The sequence below is a fragment of the Centruroides vittatus genome, unplaced genomic scaffold (assembly GCF_030686945.1).
Source record: "Centruroides vittatus isolate TY-2023 unplaced genomic scaffold, ASM3068694v2 contig_231, whole genome shotgun sequence".
Lineage (NCBI taxonomy): Eukaryota > Metazoa > Arthropoda > Arachnida > Scorpiones > Buthidae > Centruroides > Centruroides vittatus.
Window position 1 is genome coordinate 33,917 of NW_027121445.1, and position 17,686 is coordinate 51,602.

At 32.9% G+C, this 17,686-nt stretch overlaps 1 protein-coding gene across 1 annotated transcript; it reads left to right on the forward strand.

Moving 5' to 3' along the window:
* Positions 1–2,901: 2,901 nt before the first annotated feature.
* Positions 2,902–16,515, forward strand: LOC136971076 (peptidyl-prolyl cis-trans isomerase-like 4). Its single transcript, XM_067265545.1, has 2 exons — positions 2,902–3,040; positions 14,637–16,515. Exon 2 carries the CDS (start codon positions 14,689–14,691, stop codon positions 16,159–16,161), a length of 1,473 nt encoding a protein of 490 aa, XP_067121646.1. The 5' UTR covers positions 2,902–3,040; positions 14,637–14,688; the 3' UTR covers positions 16,162–16,515.
* The last annotated feature ends 1,171 nt before the right edge of the window (positions 16,516–17,686 follow it).

The following is a 17,686-nucleotide window of genomic DNA, read 5'->3' on the forward strand; positions in this document are numbered from 1 at the left end:
CGAGAACTTCTGGCTGTGTATCTGGCTGTGAAACATTTCCGGTTTATGCTGGAAGCACGACAGTTCACCATTTACACAGACCATAAACCATTAACGTTTGCCTTCCAGCAACGACACGATAAGTGTACACCCCGTCAGTTGAGACATCTTGACTTTATAGGACAATTCTCAACAGACATCAGACACATAAAGGGGATCGATAACGTTCCAGCTGATGCTCTTTCCCGTATTGAATCAATTAGTAGCCCATCTATAGATTATAGCAAAATTGCAAAAGACCAACAGCAAGATCCTGAGCTCCAGTCTCTCCTGACTTCAAGTGACTCATCACTTGTACTTAAGAAGTTTAAACTTCCTGATAGTGATGTCGAAATTTACTGTGATGTATCGACAGGCCGCATTCGTCCATACATTCCGCCCAGTTATCGTCGCACTGCTTTCAACACTGTCCATAACCTGTCCCATCCAGGTGTAAGGAGCTCAACAAGATTGGTGAAAGCAAAATTTGTTTGGCCATCCATCAGTAAAGACTGCCAGACATGGTCTCGCACCTGCATTTCTTGTCAGAGGTCGAAAATCCAGAGACATGTCGCTAGCCCTTTGGGAACCTTTCCTATTCCAGACACCAGATTTTTAAATATTCATATTGACATTGTTGGTCCATTGCCACCTTCCAACGGCTCAACATATTGCCTCACAATCATCGATAGATTTTCTCGTTGGCCTGAAGCAATCCCGTTACCAGATATAGCAGCTGAAACAGTAGCTTCAGCCCTGTACTCAGGCTGGATATCTCGCTTTGGAGTGCCTGCCCAAATAACATCTGATCAAGGACGGCAATTCGAATCTGGCTTATTTAAATCCCTCACTCAACTTTTTGGTACCCAAACAGTTAGGACAACAGCATACCATCCAATTGCAAATGGCATTGTTGAACGCTTTCATCGTTCACTTAAAACTGCCATCAAGTGTCACTCTACTGAAAGATGGACGGAAGTGCTACCTACAGTCTTGTTAGGATTGCGAACTGCGCTCCGTGAAGACACCAATACTACCGCGGCTGAGATGCTCTATGGCACCAGCCTCCGACTCCCTAGAGAGTTTTTCGTCCCAGGTTCTCAGGACGTCAATCCATGTTCTTTCGTCGAAAAACTCAGGACGATGATGGCAAACTTAAAACCAGTGCCTGTGGTGCACCACTCCTACCGCAACCCATTTATCCACAAAGAACTGCAGTCATGTTCCCACGTATTTCTTCGCAATGATGCTGTACGGAAGCCCTTGCAGCCTCCATACGATGGACCCTACGAAGTCGTGTCACGTGGTAGCAAGACATTCACTCTATGCATAAAAGGAAAAGAAACTGTAGTTTCTATTAATCGACTGAAACCGGCTTTTATTCTCGCAGCGAGTGAGTCGGACCAGTTACCCCCAATGTCTCCAATGCCAAGACCAGCGCCAACTAGACGTACCACAGACAATCCAGCCCCAACGCGACAAACTACCACACGCTCTGGCCGACATGTATCCTTTCCCGCTCGTTTCGTGTCGCAGACACTGGTGGGGGAGTAGCTGTGGCCGCCAGCGTCAGAGATCCCGAACACTGCCTGGCAACACTTGCCAACGAGATGTTGGCTGGCAACTTGTAAAAAAAAGGAGGCGGGAAAGTTCGCGGGTTTTTGCCTGGATGTTGGCCGAGGATGTCGGTGACAGTTCTCACCTTTTTAATAAAGTTTTTTGTTACTGTTCGTGTTTGTCTGCTTAGTTCTAAAGATCAGTAGGATCGAATGACAAAAATTAATCTCAAGGGCGTCGCCAGGGGGAGGGGCAGAGGAACAGTTGCCCTCCCCTAGAAATTCTAAAAAGTCATTTAAATGCTAAGTTTTAATTAAAATAATCTTCTTAGGCTTCTTGTAAGTTAAAGAAAATGTTTTATTTGAGATATTTCTTTTCCGGTACATAGTAAATGATTAAAACTTTATGAATCGTTTCTATTTTACCTACATACAATTCATATCCTCTATCAATTTACATCATCTTGCCCCCCCTTACCCATTGGCTGGCGTCGTCCTTGGTTAATCTGCCAAACCATAACTGAGCACTTGTCGAAAAACATTAATCAAATAGTATATTGAATAAACAAATAGTAATAGTAAAAATTAATTGTAAAAATTGAAAACGACATTTATTTTTTGCCCGAATTTCCATTTTAAAAAGTGCTAGATTATTTCTATTTCATCAACTAACAAGTATAGTATAGTATGTGACTGCGGCTAAATAAGCAGTTTGGAAAAGACGTGGCGGCAGCTATTCGTATGATCACTCTCATATTATAGGCTCTCTGGCATGATCTATAGATCCATAGATCATGCGCTCCAGGCCCGAGTTGCTGATAGCTCAGTCTTGGTGGCAGAGCTTGTCTCTACACAGTTTTTAAAAGTTATCCAACCTTATATTGTAGTGAGGCCGCGTTTCTTCATGCAGCAAGTGTAGCGAAATGACGTCACGAGCAGTGTTGGCCAATTAGAAACCAGTTTCAGTGTGTTCGCTGTAAAGCGCTTCTCGAGCGCTGCATAAAGAAACGCGGCCTAATAGTGGCTTCCTATCGGAATTTTACGAAATCGAAATAATGTATAAAAGCGACACCACTTTTATGCTGAAAATATTTTTGCGTTGCATAAATAATGTAGATATAATTAATTAAAATAGTGAAGAAAAATGGATATTAAATAAAATTTTTGAAATCAGACGATAATTTATCGTTCAAACTCTCGCCTCCGGCATCTATTAACATTCATCGCCATCCGTAAAAAGTGTTTCGGTTCGAATAGATTACGTCAGGAGTAATAATTCTTTCTTTTAAATTCAGCTAAAAATTTAAAATATTAAAAAAAATTAATTACAATGAAAATTAGATGGATATTTAGTTTCTAATTTATTTATTTTTTTACTCTCGAAACAGCTCTGTTAGTGAAATAAGATGGTGGATACTTGGAAAGTTGCAGTCTCCGTTTAAATTATCGGATATTTTTATTGAAATGTAAGTTAATTTTTATAATGAAATGTTCTTTGAGACTAATGTTCAATTGTGCAAGTCTTTTCATTGTTTTAATGCGATTATTATATTATCTTTAAAGAGAGATTAATTTAAATGTTAGCCCTGCTCGTTTCGTCGGGAAAGTATACACTTTACACTTTAAAGAAATGACGTCAAATTGACGTCATTTCTGTAGTTTTACAATGAACAAATTTAAGATGACATCAGATTTACGTTAAAGTGTACACCCAACGTTACGCGTTCTCTCCATTCCAATTGTTTGCTTGTTATGTAGCATGAGAATTTTCATTTAAATGATATTGGTTACAGTATTTTTTTTCTTTTATCCAAGTTTTACGGGATTATTTTGTTAAAACTATAGAAACGTGCTTTCTTTTAATTTTTTATGTTAGGAGATATATTTGATATTAATTTCCAAAAGAGAATTTTTTGGGGAAGGCCCATATAAAAAGCACTATAAACAAAATATCGTAGGAGTACTTACTGAGTGTGCACTGTTTGAGACAGCATTTCTTAAGCTTGTTTCCATTGTGGAGTGGCACGTCGGGTGGAATACATGTACGAAACTATTGTATGTGTCTGCCATCGCTTGCCTCGGCTATGTGAACATCTGACGTATTTCCCAAGAACTTTCTTCTTGTGAAAGACTTCGTTCTTTTGGGCTGAACTTTGTGTGATAGAGTAGTGATGTTGTATTTCCTAACACCTGATTTACCTCTTATTGGGCACTGAAGAGTCTGCAAACCACAGCTTGATAAACTGACTTTTATTGATTAAATGGATGCTGAGACTATTACTCAACAAGAGTTGATTAATAGTTTTAGTCTCTGTTTAACATGGATTGTTAGAAATGTGATAAAGGTCACTAGTCTCGTGATTCTAAACCTTTTGTGTAAAGTTATATCTGTTTTGTTTTGACATTTGTAGTTGATTTTTAAAGGAGGTTTATTTTCATTAGTGAGACATTTCGTCTTTGAGCAACCCACTAGAATACGGTGTGGATGGGATTCTAATTGGGTAGTTTGTAGACCAAGTCCTTTACTCTGACTTGTAAAACTTTAGTATCCAACTGTCAATATTGTGATATATGTCTCCACTAATTTTCATAAATTACTATTTTTCTTCAGTGTGTTTGTGTCTAATTCAGTTTGACCTTGTTACTCCACACATCCATTGCAATATTCTTATTTCTGCAACATATCCTGTTTTAGTTCTTTTCAAGAGTAAGGTTTTCTTACCATACATGATTAGTGGTCTCACTATAGTTTTCTACACTATTTTTCAGTTTTGCCAGTATCATGCCACTTCTGAAAGTTTCATTTGATCTTTCAAGCTTTTGTACTACCAACGTATTGCCACCATTCTATGTATTGTTTGTCAACTATTTCATTATATTTGCCTATTATTTGTTTACTATTATGTAACTTGTTTTATGTTTTTAATAAAGTTTCCGGTGCAGCTCATGACCTCCCCTTCCTCATGTTCATCCCCTTTGGCCTCTGCCACCAACCACATTTCCCTCCATCTAATTCCTTCTTTCACTTCCTTTCATCCCCTTAAAGGCTATACCTTCTAACCTTTCTATAGCCTGTTCTTTCAAGTAGACAGATTTGATCAGTAATTTCTCTATTCACTTTTTTATTCTCTTCAATTAAACTAAGGTAATTTATCTAAAATGATGAAACTCTCTTGATAATTTTTCTGTTCAAAGCCAAATTTATTGCATTACTTCTTCCCACATTGCAGTACATATATTGTGTCTTTGGTTTTACTAACTTTTGGACCTTTCTCTTCTAATGCATTCTTCAATTTTGCCAAGTAGAATTAATTGCTTTCTTTGACTCTGCATGTAACATATTCTGTGGCTCTGTCCTTTGTATGTATTCTGTTGGCACATCCATTAGTAACTTATGTTGAAGAGGATTGGACTTAACTAAATCCTGATGAAATCAAGCCTTTATTTTAAAGCATTCGGTTTCTCCAAGATAGTTTGACATTTCTCGACTTTACTGACTCCGTAAAACAAAATTTTATACAGAAAAATTTTATCTTGATATATGTTTGAAGAACTATCTTGGACAATGTCAAATATTCTGAGCTTCATGATTGAAATTGACAAATTTTGCAAGGTTTTCAAAAATTAAATTTTCTAATTCATTGTGGCAATAGAAGTATCTTCAGTAATCAAACTAAATGTATGTGCTTTAAATAGCTTAAGACATTTCGTGTTTGAAATCATTCTAGTATTCAATTTGAACCAATATCAAGATAAGATGAAGACATCTCAAAAAGTGTTGTATTGGTATAGAGAATATAATAACTTCTTAAGCTATAGAGAGATAAAATTTTGCTTTAACAGTTCCTGACGTTTGATATTTGGTTTTATCTCTATTCATTTCTTCTGTCAATCTAATGTAAGTTTCCAGAAGAGCATTGATTATCCAAAGTCAATTATCTGAAAAATGGGTTAACTGAATTTGACTTTAGAGAGTACTAATTCTAGAAATTATGAAGTTTTTACATAATAACAATTGAATAATCTATTGCTTTTAGCCCACAATATTGTTTAATACTTAGTCTAAATCAAATAGACACATATAAATATGGGCTTACCACACCAGTGAATGGGATTAATTCACAGAATCTTTAATGATTATTTAATACCTTATTAATAAAACTCTACAATAAATTATAGCTCTTTTTAATATGTATATAATATAGAACATTCAAAATGCATTTTTGACTCAATACATTCCTCTTCAGTTGGTGTTCATACATAAATATAAATTATAAAAATATATTTAGGGTTTGTTGGTTTTGAAAAACTGGTTTTTTGAAGAAATTTACATAATTTGAAAACTGGGTTTTCCCAACTAAGAAACCAGTTTTTGAACTTAGACTTAAACATAAAAGTTAATTAATTATTTGATTAAAAATATCAACGTTTTGACACAAAATTGTCTCTTGCATAAAACGGGTATATTTTTAAATACTAAGATTCATAAAACTAACTACAAAAACAAAAAAATGTCCAATTCACCCTACAATAGGGAAAAATCTTGTAACAATGGAAAAATGATAGAAAGATTTGTACACTTAAAAATGTGTTGTTTTAGCTTTGAATGACATCGGTGCTTCTCATACATAGAATGAAGCAGAATATTGTAAATCAAAGAACTCCTTAAAGTTTTAGGACCAATACATTTAGCAGCTGATACCTTAGAACGACAAGATTTGTATTTTGTCGTCCTACTTATTTACAAGTGAAGATGTATTTGAATTTTTGATATGTGAATTTGAAAACTGAAATTAGTTCCAAGTTGTTATATGCTGTAGAGGTACGAATTCAAGAGAGAAGACAAATGGGATTAGTAACACTTCTTTATTTACAAAATCCGCAGAATGTTTGAACCAAAGTCGTCTAGTGTATTTCTTCCACTAGCTGCAAAATTTGCTATTATTAAGTTATCTGGACAAATATTATCGAGATTATAGGCCTATCCAAACTATTCTATAGAACAGGGATGGGCAACCTTTATCTACGTAAGGGCCGCATTTCAAAACTTTTGAACTGACGCGGGCCGCACACAAGAGAAAAGAGGGGGAACTGTCGGTAAATCACAATTCTTTATTCATATATAATTATAAATTAGCATAGGTATACTTAATATAGCTTCTGGCACTGATCTAAACGTAATATATCGGAAATATTCGGTTAAATATCAGTCACTGCTAGTTTTAAATTAGTTTCGATGTATCTGTTAGCCGGTTTCTTGTTTTAATTTTTACTAAATTCATTGGGAAAAAACTTTTCACAAATATAAGTTGTAGAAAATAACGTTTGAATTTTTGTCGAATATCTCATTAAGCTGGGAAATTGATATATTTATTCACGTTTTATGCCACGCGGGCCGCAAAAAATATTACTGCGGGCCGCATGCGGCCCGAGGGCCGCGGGTTGCCCATCCCTGCTATAGAAGATGACTGCAATGATGAAAAAGTGGCAAAGGAGAAAATCAAGCGATAGCTTTAACAAATGCTATGAAAAAATCAATACATAAATATCTTCAAGAATCTGAAGAAATGACTTTGTCCAGCCCTAAAACACTAAAAAAGGACTTTTTAGTATTAGAGAGTACAAACAGAAGAATGAAAAATTTAGATTTATTATTTTTTAATACTTTAATACTTTAAAGACAATTAAACCCAGCTCAGTAGCAAGTGTGAGTTTTTTTTCTATTTCTGGCAATTTTGTGTGCAAAAAAGGGACATGGTTGAGCAATAGATCTATAGACATTCTTTGTTTTCTAAAATCATATTTTCTTAGGAAAAATAAGAAATGAAATAATATTTTGTAGGCATGCATTGTTATTTGTTTTTCTTTATAGTTTTATATGGAGTAAATTTTATAGTTTAATGTGATAATGTGGTAATCTTGCAATTTCTTTTTTGTTTTGTTTTGTGTAGACCAGGCATGTCAAACTCATATGATATTGCGGGCCACACGATCTATTTTGTATAAGTAGGGGGCCGCATGTTTTCAATGTTCAAAAAATTAATAAAATACGGTTTTTAGAATGATTATATTATGTATTTATTAGACTCAATGTATTGTATATTATACGTACATAGACATTTTATATTTCATATTATTTTTTAAACTTAAACTATAAGTATTTTATATTTTTTATAAAAAACAAAAATAAAAGTTATAATAAAAAATAAACAAAATCACAGTTTAATATTACTTTTTAGAAGATATTTGACAACGTTTTTCACAAAGCGAGTCATCAAAATTTGGTTGAATATATTGAGCCGATGCAATTTTTAAAATTGATGATAAATGTTGATCGGTTAACCTCGACCTTTCTGAATTATTGTTACTTTTCATTAAAGAAAATAGTTGCTGGCATAAATAAGTGCTTCCGAACATAGCTAGTATACGGGTAACAAACAATAACATTTTCGGAAACCGATCTACAGATAATTATGTATAAAAACATCCATATGTTTTTGCTTCAGCAAATTATCACATTGGATTTCAATTAATTCCATTTGTAAGTTTTCATCAACAGTTTCAATATCGATAGGTAGGGGCGAAGTAAAAAGACGAAATTGTAATTCACAGCATTTAAAATCAGAAAATCTTCGATCGAATTCCGTTTCTAACAATTTAATTTGGTGAGCGTATTCTGTAAATTTTAATTTAGGTGATTTAAGCAATAGATATTGACAGCTTTCAAAGTGTGACAAGTTTTTTTTTTCTATTTGTTTTCGCCAAAGTGATAATTTTTGTTTGTAAGCGTTAATATTATCAAATAGCTGTTGTCACAACACGATTTTTGCCTCGAAGCTTAAGATTAAGTTGATTAAGATGACTCGTAATATCAACTGAGAAAGCCAGGTTCTTTATCCACTGTCCATCTTTTCATTCAGCGCATTCGTTATTTTTTGTTTCCAAGAAAATTATGATTTCGTCCAGCAATGTGAAGAATCGTTTTAGCACTTTATGACTCGAAAGCTAATGAACTTTCGTATAATATGGTAGATCGGTGTATTCACATTCTATATCTTCCAGAAATGAAGCAAACTGACGATTATTAAGTCCACGTGCTGGAATATAATTTACAATTTTGGTGACTATTTTTAAAACATGTCTGATATTTAAAACTTTGGAGCGCAGTACTTGCTGGTGAATAATACAATGAAAATGTTCAAAATTATTATTACCATGCTGTTTGCATGTTTCTTTTAATCTTGCAACAATCCTTTAGTAATACCGGTCATGGTAGGTGCACCGTCAGTTGCGAGACAAACCAAGTTTTCCAATGGTAACTTATACTTCTTCAAAACTTCCATAAGTGCATCGAAAATATCAGCTCCAGTGGTTGTATTATGCATAGGAATGATTTCCAAAAGTTCTTCACTTATTTTTAAATTAACATCGCATCCGCGAATAAAAACGGCCAGCTGAGTGATATTTCGAATATCTGTACTTTCATCAATTGCAATAGAGTAGGCTTGAAATGTTGATATTGTTGAATTATGCTGATTTCTCAAATTATCGGCTATTTCGTCAACTCTGCTAGCTACAGTATTTTGACTTAAACTTACTTTTAAATTTTCTTTTTTGTGCTGGACATAATACTTCCGCCACTTTAATTAAGCATTCACTAATAAATTCCCCTTTGGTAAATGATTTCGGTCTGCTCGTGATTAAATGTGATAATATATAACTAACTTTTACAGCAGCTGTATTGTCTTCAACAGATTTAGTGAATACACTGTTTTGTTTTTGAAGGAGTGATTTCAATTCCAACAATTTGTCTTCACGAAGTTTTGCAATGTATTGGTCATAGTTTCTTTTATGATTTCTGTCATAGTGCCTTTTAAGACTATATTCCTTAGTAACTGAAATAGAGTTTTTACATATCAAGCATAATATTTTATTCTTGTTTTGGACACAAAAATATTGCAGTTCCCATTTTTCTTGAAAATAACATTGTTCCTCTTCAATTGACCTTTTCTTACTCATTGTTCTTGGAGTTAGTTAAATTGGAAATATATCTTTTCAAATTAAACAAAACGTTTATGACAACTATTTGATGTTACATGAACTTACAAGGTTTACGAGATTTACAAATTACAAAAATTACGACGTTTACAAAGTAGATTCACACAAACAGTCAAAGTTACAAAAGTCACTATTCCTAGATTGGTCGAAAAGACACCTTGCGACATATACTTCGGATACAGTTACTTGGAACAATCCTCCCGTCACTCGTCACAGCAATAGTAGACGAAAACGCCTTGAAGTTCCAGCAAAAACATCCGCGTTGAAGTTCCAGCAAAAACTTGACTTCCGCGCCAAAACCTTTCCTTTTATACGGATTGTAGCAATCACTGATGGACCAATAAGCGCGTAGCAGTCTTCCACGACGATCTTGCACGATGTTCGCCGGCCAATCATCGTTCGTAGATTCAAAGCCGTGGCTGTTATCCAACCGTCTTTCGTAGCGTCAACCAATTTTGAATTGGTTGGACGAAATACGGAACGAACAAACACCAAAAGGGCGGAAATCGTACACTTCAAAAAAATTGAAACTTTCCAACTTCGAGCGTCAAAGCTTGATATCTAAAAATTTTTAAAAAGTCTCGGTGGGCCGCATATTTGACATGCCTGGTGTAGACGGTGGTCAATTTCATTTTGTTATATATTTTTGAAATTTTATAAATATTAAATATATTTTTAGTTTAGTAACTTAGTTAGTAGGTTTAGTAGTAGTTTTAGTAGTAAAAAAGTTTTAAAAGAAGTTATAAATAAATATTTCTTATCTCCATTTTTGGGGAAGTGAAAATTCGAAAACCGGTGTTTTAAAAAGTAGGTTTTTTATAAACCCTAATAAATTATAAAAATACATTAAAAGGCCATTGTAAATATGACAAATTCACAATTATCACAGGTGATATCTCACAAGTAATAGTTTCACAATCATCACTTCTTGGCCTTGGGAACACTAATACAATTTACCAAAAATTACTATTTTTATAATTAAAATATTATAAATGTAAATTGGTGGATCTATACACAGAATAAACAGTTTAGTTGAACTAGCTGTGAAACATCTTACCACACAACTGAAACACTGGACTAATACTATGCACTATCACAGTTTTAGCTCTATGGCTAATTTGTATATTTATACACCTCAAGTGTCATCTATTACATCATTAATTATTAATTTAATTCTGTTTTTATCAATGAAATCATACCATATGATAAATCTGTAGTGATAGTCTGTTGGCAAAATGTCTGGAGAATAAGGTGGATGGAGAAGAATTTCATTTCAATACTTTCATTGTTGTGACGATTGTCTAAAGAACTGCAGATCTCCAAATGATGCTCCTTATCTCTTTTACAGAGTTTGTGTGGTACCCATTTTTCAAGCTTCTTGACTTCCCTAATATGTTTATATGTTGAGTAAAGGTTGAATAATGTCCAGTATGTTCAACCTTTCTGCGATTTCCCAGACAGTCAGGTGATGTTCTGATTCAATGATGATCTTCAGTTCTGATTTTTGAGATTTGTATTCCCAGAATGAAGTTTTTTGAACCAATGCCTGGTAGCCTGCTCACCCAGAACCTGCACTAAAAGTTTTATAGGTATTTTGGTTTGCTTTGGCTGCATTATGTCCCCGCTTATACTTGTAATGGAAAATTATTCAATTTTTGTCTTTCTTTTTTTTTTGTTATGTCATCAGAAAAAGTACTCCCAAACATTTGGAACTCACAATATAAGTGAGATGACATTTTTAAATTCACATATTAAATGTGCTCTTCCAATTGCAAACATAAGCACTGTTCACATGGGAAAAAGTTAAATTACAAGGCCAGAAAGTTTAAATTTTAAAAAACGGCCATTTCATTTGCAACAATCGAATACATTAACTTATTACATTTAATATTTTAAATTTGGTTTGTTAACTCGGGCTTAATTTTATAATCTTGCCAAATTTATTAATTGATAAGTTTACGTGATGTGGAACATTGCAGTTAAAGAAAATTATAGATGCATGTAGTATGGGTTCCATGACCATGCTGCATTATTCCAATGAACACAACAAACTTTTCTTTTACAATTCAATTTTACAAAGTAAATTACTGATTCAGCTGTTACATATACAAAGAATAAATCCACTAACTCAGTTTTTAATTAATACCAAATGATCTGCTATATCAGCGGTCGGCAACCATTCTGACCTCACGGACCACTAAACTCACAATTTTGAATTTCGCAAACCACTATCATGAATTTTTTTAAACGATACAAAATCTGTAGAATAATGATCATAAAAGTTCAATTTTACTATATTAATGTGAAACTTGCATGTTTAATTATAACAAATTAATGCAAGCCTAAAGTTCATTGCTGCTTGTTTGAAATGGATTCTTAGTGCTTTTCCACAAAGGACGACAATCGCACTCATAATATTGTTTATTGTTCATTATTTATTGATAATAATCACTTCGTATTTGGTTTTAGATTCGAATAAAAACCTCCAATGAGTGAAAAAAGCAACTAAGCATTTTGCATTTCTTTTGTAATCCTTTGCATAACCTTCAGTTGATCAATGTCAAAATTTTTCCACGGACCACCCAAATTTTCTCATGGATCACCGGTTGCTGACCGTTGTGCTATATTATTGGGTTAGTGAATTTGTTGTTTGTAAAGACACTCAAACCATATTGTGAGTACCAAGGACGCTAAAGTTGATCTCATTCAGTATCATGAATCACCAGTATGATTATGTCTAAATTAATAATTCTGAAAGTGAAGATTGGATGGAGATGAGGGTAGTGTTAATGGCAATGCATCTGCACAGTAAGCAGGAATTGCATTCCATCCCAAGCCAATTTAAACTCTGAAAATAAAAATAATTTATTTATAATTACTGAAATTAATATGAGATAGTGTCTTAACCATGTATCTCTGGACACACTGCATTGTGTGTAATTATTAAATTAATCTCATTATAGCCAAATAATTTGGCAGATTGTTTTGCATTTGTTACAATAGAGATTGCAAAATGAAAGAAAATTTTTATTTATAATTAAAAAATAAATATTTTACAGACATTATAATTAATTAAAACTTTTCTGAATAATAATAAATATAGAGGTGAAAATTAGGTCATAGTAAAAATTGATGGAAACAGTTTTGTTTTAGTTCTAAATCAGTTATTATAACTTAGTTAAAGAGGTGAAAATAATTGGAGGAGGTTGATAATTAATTCAATGGATATAACTTATGTATAATTTATTTAACTAATACAGTGGTACCTCATACTTTGAATGCTTCAGAGTTCAAACACTAAAATTGACAAAAATTTGCCTCGGAGTTTGAATTATGCTTCAAAGTTCAAATTGTACACACGGTGAAAAAATGCATTAGAAATGTAAACATAGTCAGTTGTACACACAAGTCAACTCTTGCTCTTGCATTATGCTAATATGTTTTCAGGCCCTTTTTTGCTTTACATTTGTTATGTTTAGTTATACATATTGTGTGTTTTGATAGATTTTAAACAATTTCTTCCTGTAATTTTTATTTCTTGATGGCTGTTGGACACTCCATTTTGTTTTCTTTAGTCCAAAATTTCCCAAATGGAAGTTTTAAACCAAATTTGGTATGGTTGAAGTTCAAGTGCATCCTCTCCATACACATTACAAAGTTTTCTTTTATTATTTGTATAATGTTATATCTTTCCTGATACTCATGAAACATGATATGTTTTTATCTGAAGACATTTTGACTTCATGTGAAGTAAAGAACAGTAAAAACAGTGTGAAGTAAAAGTTTAAACTAAGATTATAAACACAGAATACAAATTTAATTAGCTATAATTTGTTAAATTTCTTAACTATTTAAATGAAAAAACTTTCCATTCATCAACCCAATATAATCATTACTTATTAACTGTGGCATTGGAGAATTGTGTGGAAACAACAAAGCCTAATTGGAAGGTTATAGTATCAGTATAGAAAAAGGAACTTATTTTAAATGACAAAAACAAATTCAATGTCTAATATCTTAAGATGCCAAAGTCTACAACAGGGGTTGCCAAACCTTTTTATTGTTTATCCCCTACAACTTTTCAAAACCTCACGTCGACCCCTACCAAAAAGTTTGTGTACAAATAAGAAAAAGCTCTTACTATTTTTAATATATTTCTTTTAATTTTACATTTTTTACATTTATTGTATATACACTCGAACCTGTTTTTGTGCGGTCTATTTTTGTGCGATTTGTTTTGTGTGATTTTTTGTGTGCGGTATATGAATTTCAATCAAATTGGTATACTGCACAAAAATAATTGCACAAAACACATTGCACGTATAAAAAATTGCACAAAAAAAGACCGCACAAAAACAGGTTTGAGTGTATGTTAATAATAATTTTTGTAACTGAGAATCAATGAGACGGATAAGCTTCATGATCCTTAGCAAGATTAGCAATATTCAGTTCAAAATTTGTAAGTTTTAGTCTTCATCAACTCCCCCAATAATGTTATATCGACCCCTGGGGGTCAATATTGACCACTTTGGCGACCCCCGATCTACAGTGTGCAACCAGTTAATGCAATTTTCATTTTATTATACAGTATTTTATTTATTGTTTTTGTTTGAATTTATTATCAGGGCATTTAATTTTGTTATTTTTATTTTAAAATATGTGCATTTACTGTTTTAAGATCAAAATGGATATAGTTTGAGGTCTAGGACTGGATTAATTCATTTTCCATTATTTCTAATGGAAAAAATTGATTCAGACTTCAAACATTCTCCTGGAGTGAATTAAATTTGAAGTATGAGGCACCACTGTACCATAGAATATCATTCTATTACATCATTCATTGATAGTTTATCAAATTATTTTGATTTTATTTAATTAATTTTTAATTAAAGCTTCTAATTTTGATGTTTTATTTTAATAAATATTTTTAAAATAATTATAATTTTAAAAATTACATGGACTCAAATATTGTATAAAATTTAATAAATTTTTTTTTTTATTTAGTCCATTACGTAAAGACTACATGCAGTTGTGAGGTGTCATAAACTTCTGCAAAATGTCGGTGATTCTGAAGACAACAGTTGGAGATATGACTTTTAACTTGTATACAAAAGACAGGCCAAGAGCATCACTAAATTTTCTCAAACTGTGCAAGGTGAAATTTTATAATTTTGCATTATTTCATAAAGTAGAAAGGAATTTTATTGCTCAGTCAGGGGATCCAACTGGAACTGGTAGAGGTGGAGAATCAATATTTTGTAGATTATATGGAGAGCAGGCAAAATTATTTGAAGCAGAAAAAAAGCCAATTATCAAGCACAAGAAGATTGGAACTCTGTCAATGGTCAATGATGGAAATGGTATGCATGGGTCACAATTTTTCATCACTTTAAATGAAGACCTGGATTATTTAGATGGTGTTCACACAGTTTTTGGAGAATTAATAGAAGGTCTGGATGTCATAAAAAGTCTTAATGAAACCATCTGTGATGAAGCAAACAGACCATACAAAGACATAAGGATATGTCATACTGTCATTTTGGAAGATCCATTTGATGATCCGAGCGGATTGGTAATTCCAGATCGTTCTCCAGAGCCTTCAAAAGAAATGCTCAAAACGACTCGAATAGCAGCCGATGAAGAAATAGATGATTCTAAGGGTAAGAGTATGGAAGAGATTGAAGAAGAAATTAAAGATAAAGAAGCCAAAGCCCGAGCAATTATATTAGAAATGGTTGGTGACATACCCGATGCTGAAATAAAACCACCGGATAATGTTCTGTTTGTTTGTAAATTAAATCCTGTAACAACATCTGAAGATTTGGAGATTATATTTTCCAGATTTGGAAAAATTTTAAGTTGTGAAGTAATTAAAGATAAAAAGACTGGTGACTCTTTACAATATGCATTTATAGAATTTGAGAAGCCAAAAGATTGTGAGAATGCTTACTTTAAAATGGATAATGTTCTGATAGACGATCGACGAATACATGTGGATTTTAGTCAGTCAGTTTCAAAGATAAAGTGGAAAGGAAAAGGCAAAGGTGTTGAATATTATGATAATCCGAAGCCTGCAAAACAGCCCAAACCTTCCAAGTTTGCAATAAAGGAGAAAGCAAAGGCATTGGGAAGTGGAAAATATGATCTTATTTTTGATGATGATGATGAATCATGTTCTAGACCAAAACAAAGAAAGGAACGAAGTGAAAGTCCCAATAATAAAAAGTCTAAATCAAAACATAGGAAGAAAGAAAGTTATAAAACTAAATCAAAAAATTATGATTCATCATCTAGTTCTGATTCTTATAAAAAGAATAAATCAAAACGATATGCATCTTCTAGCCCAGAGAGAAATGAATCTAAAAAGAAATATTCAAAACGTGAAAGAAGACGATCTAGTTCAGTTGAGAATGACAAAAGAGACAATTATAAGTATCACAGTTATAGTTCAGAAAGACATAAATCTAGAAAATCAGAGAAATCTCATAAACATTCAAGACACAGACGCCGATCAAGATCATCAAGCTGATTTTTTTTGTAAGCGTCTTAATCATTAATTATTCATAAGTATTCTCTTTAACATGATGTCAATATTCACAACACTTAAACTTCTGCTTTTGTGGTAATTAAAAATGAAATATCTCAAACTAAAGTACTTTCGATCCACTCAGTCATCATCAGAGTACAAAAATCATTGTTATTCTTCCATGTTGTGCATGTTGTCACAATGGTTTTTGTACTCTGATGATGACTGAGAGGACCAGAAGTACCTGGATTGTGATATATTTCATTTTCAATCTCCAAGAAAACAAAAATGTGTGTTTGTTTTAAGGTCATTGGAGAGAAATGCTCATAACATAAATAAAATTAAGTTCAAAGATGATTCAGTTTATGTTATTTTTTTGACAATTATATTTTTTTCCCCCATGATGTAATCTTGCTGTAGGGAATTTACACAAAACCAAGCTTGACATACAGTAATATCTAGCTTGACAATTAATATCTAGTAGTAACATATTATATGTTACTACTAGATATTAATTGGCCTATAATATGGCTATGTAATTAGAAAGATGAATTAGCTTTGGGCTTAGTTTTATACAGTAGGTGTATACCAGGCTTGGGTAAAAGCTGAAGTTTGCTGAGTGTCATGGATGCCTGTGAATAGTCTAGAAGGGAAGATTGCTTGGAGGTCTGTGTAATGAAATTGTACTACATACATAAACATCACTAAGCCCAATGTATTAATAATAAACCAAACAATCACTGTAATTAATTGCCACTGTTATGAATAACTAATTTAGTACTAGAAGTAAGCATTAGGTGCCTTCTCTTATTAAATTTAATGATTATAACTTTTAATAATTAATTTAGAATATTCTGGAAGAATAGAATTGATTCAAAGTGAGACTCAAACCTGCAACTTCTGCTTACTGTGCAGATGTATTGTCAGTCATGCCACCCATACTCCAAGTGATTCTTTGCTTCCAGATGTACCTGTTGTTCAAATTGCTTAATAGTTAATCATTAATAATAACACTTAATTAGCCTGATTAATTACGGCAATCATTTGGTTTATTTGTAATGAAATTGGCAAGGCATTTGCATGGTAAACAAGAATAGCGGATTTCAGCCCCACTCTGGATCAATTTTGCTTTTTCTTCCAGAATATTCTAAATTAATCTGGCAGTATCCTATGATTAATAGAAATTTTTTGATTTTCACAACAGACAAATGAGTTTTTAAAACTTTGATTATACAGTACAGGAGGGTCTAATGATGTGTTCACTTGTTTATAATCGATCAGCGCAAATCGCAACCGTCAATCTCGTAACGGTCAAATCGTAACGGTCAACTCTTTGATAACAGGTGCGTGTCTGGGAATTGTAACGGATAAGTTACGGCGGCGCTGATCGATTATAAACAAGTGAACACATCATTAGACCCTCCTGTACTTTAAAACTACTATATTACAGAAATTTAAAACAGTATTGTAGCAATATTATCATAAGTTTGTATGCTCAATAAGCATCCATTTGATTCTTTTAAATGGC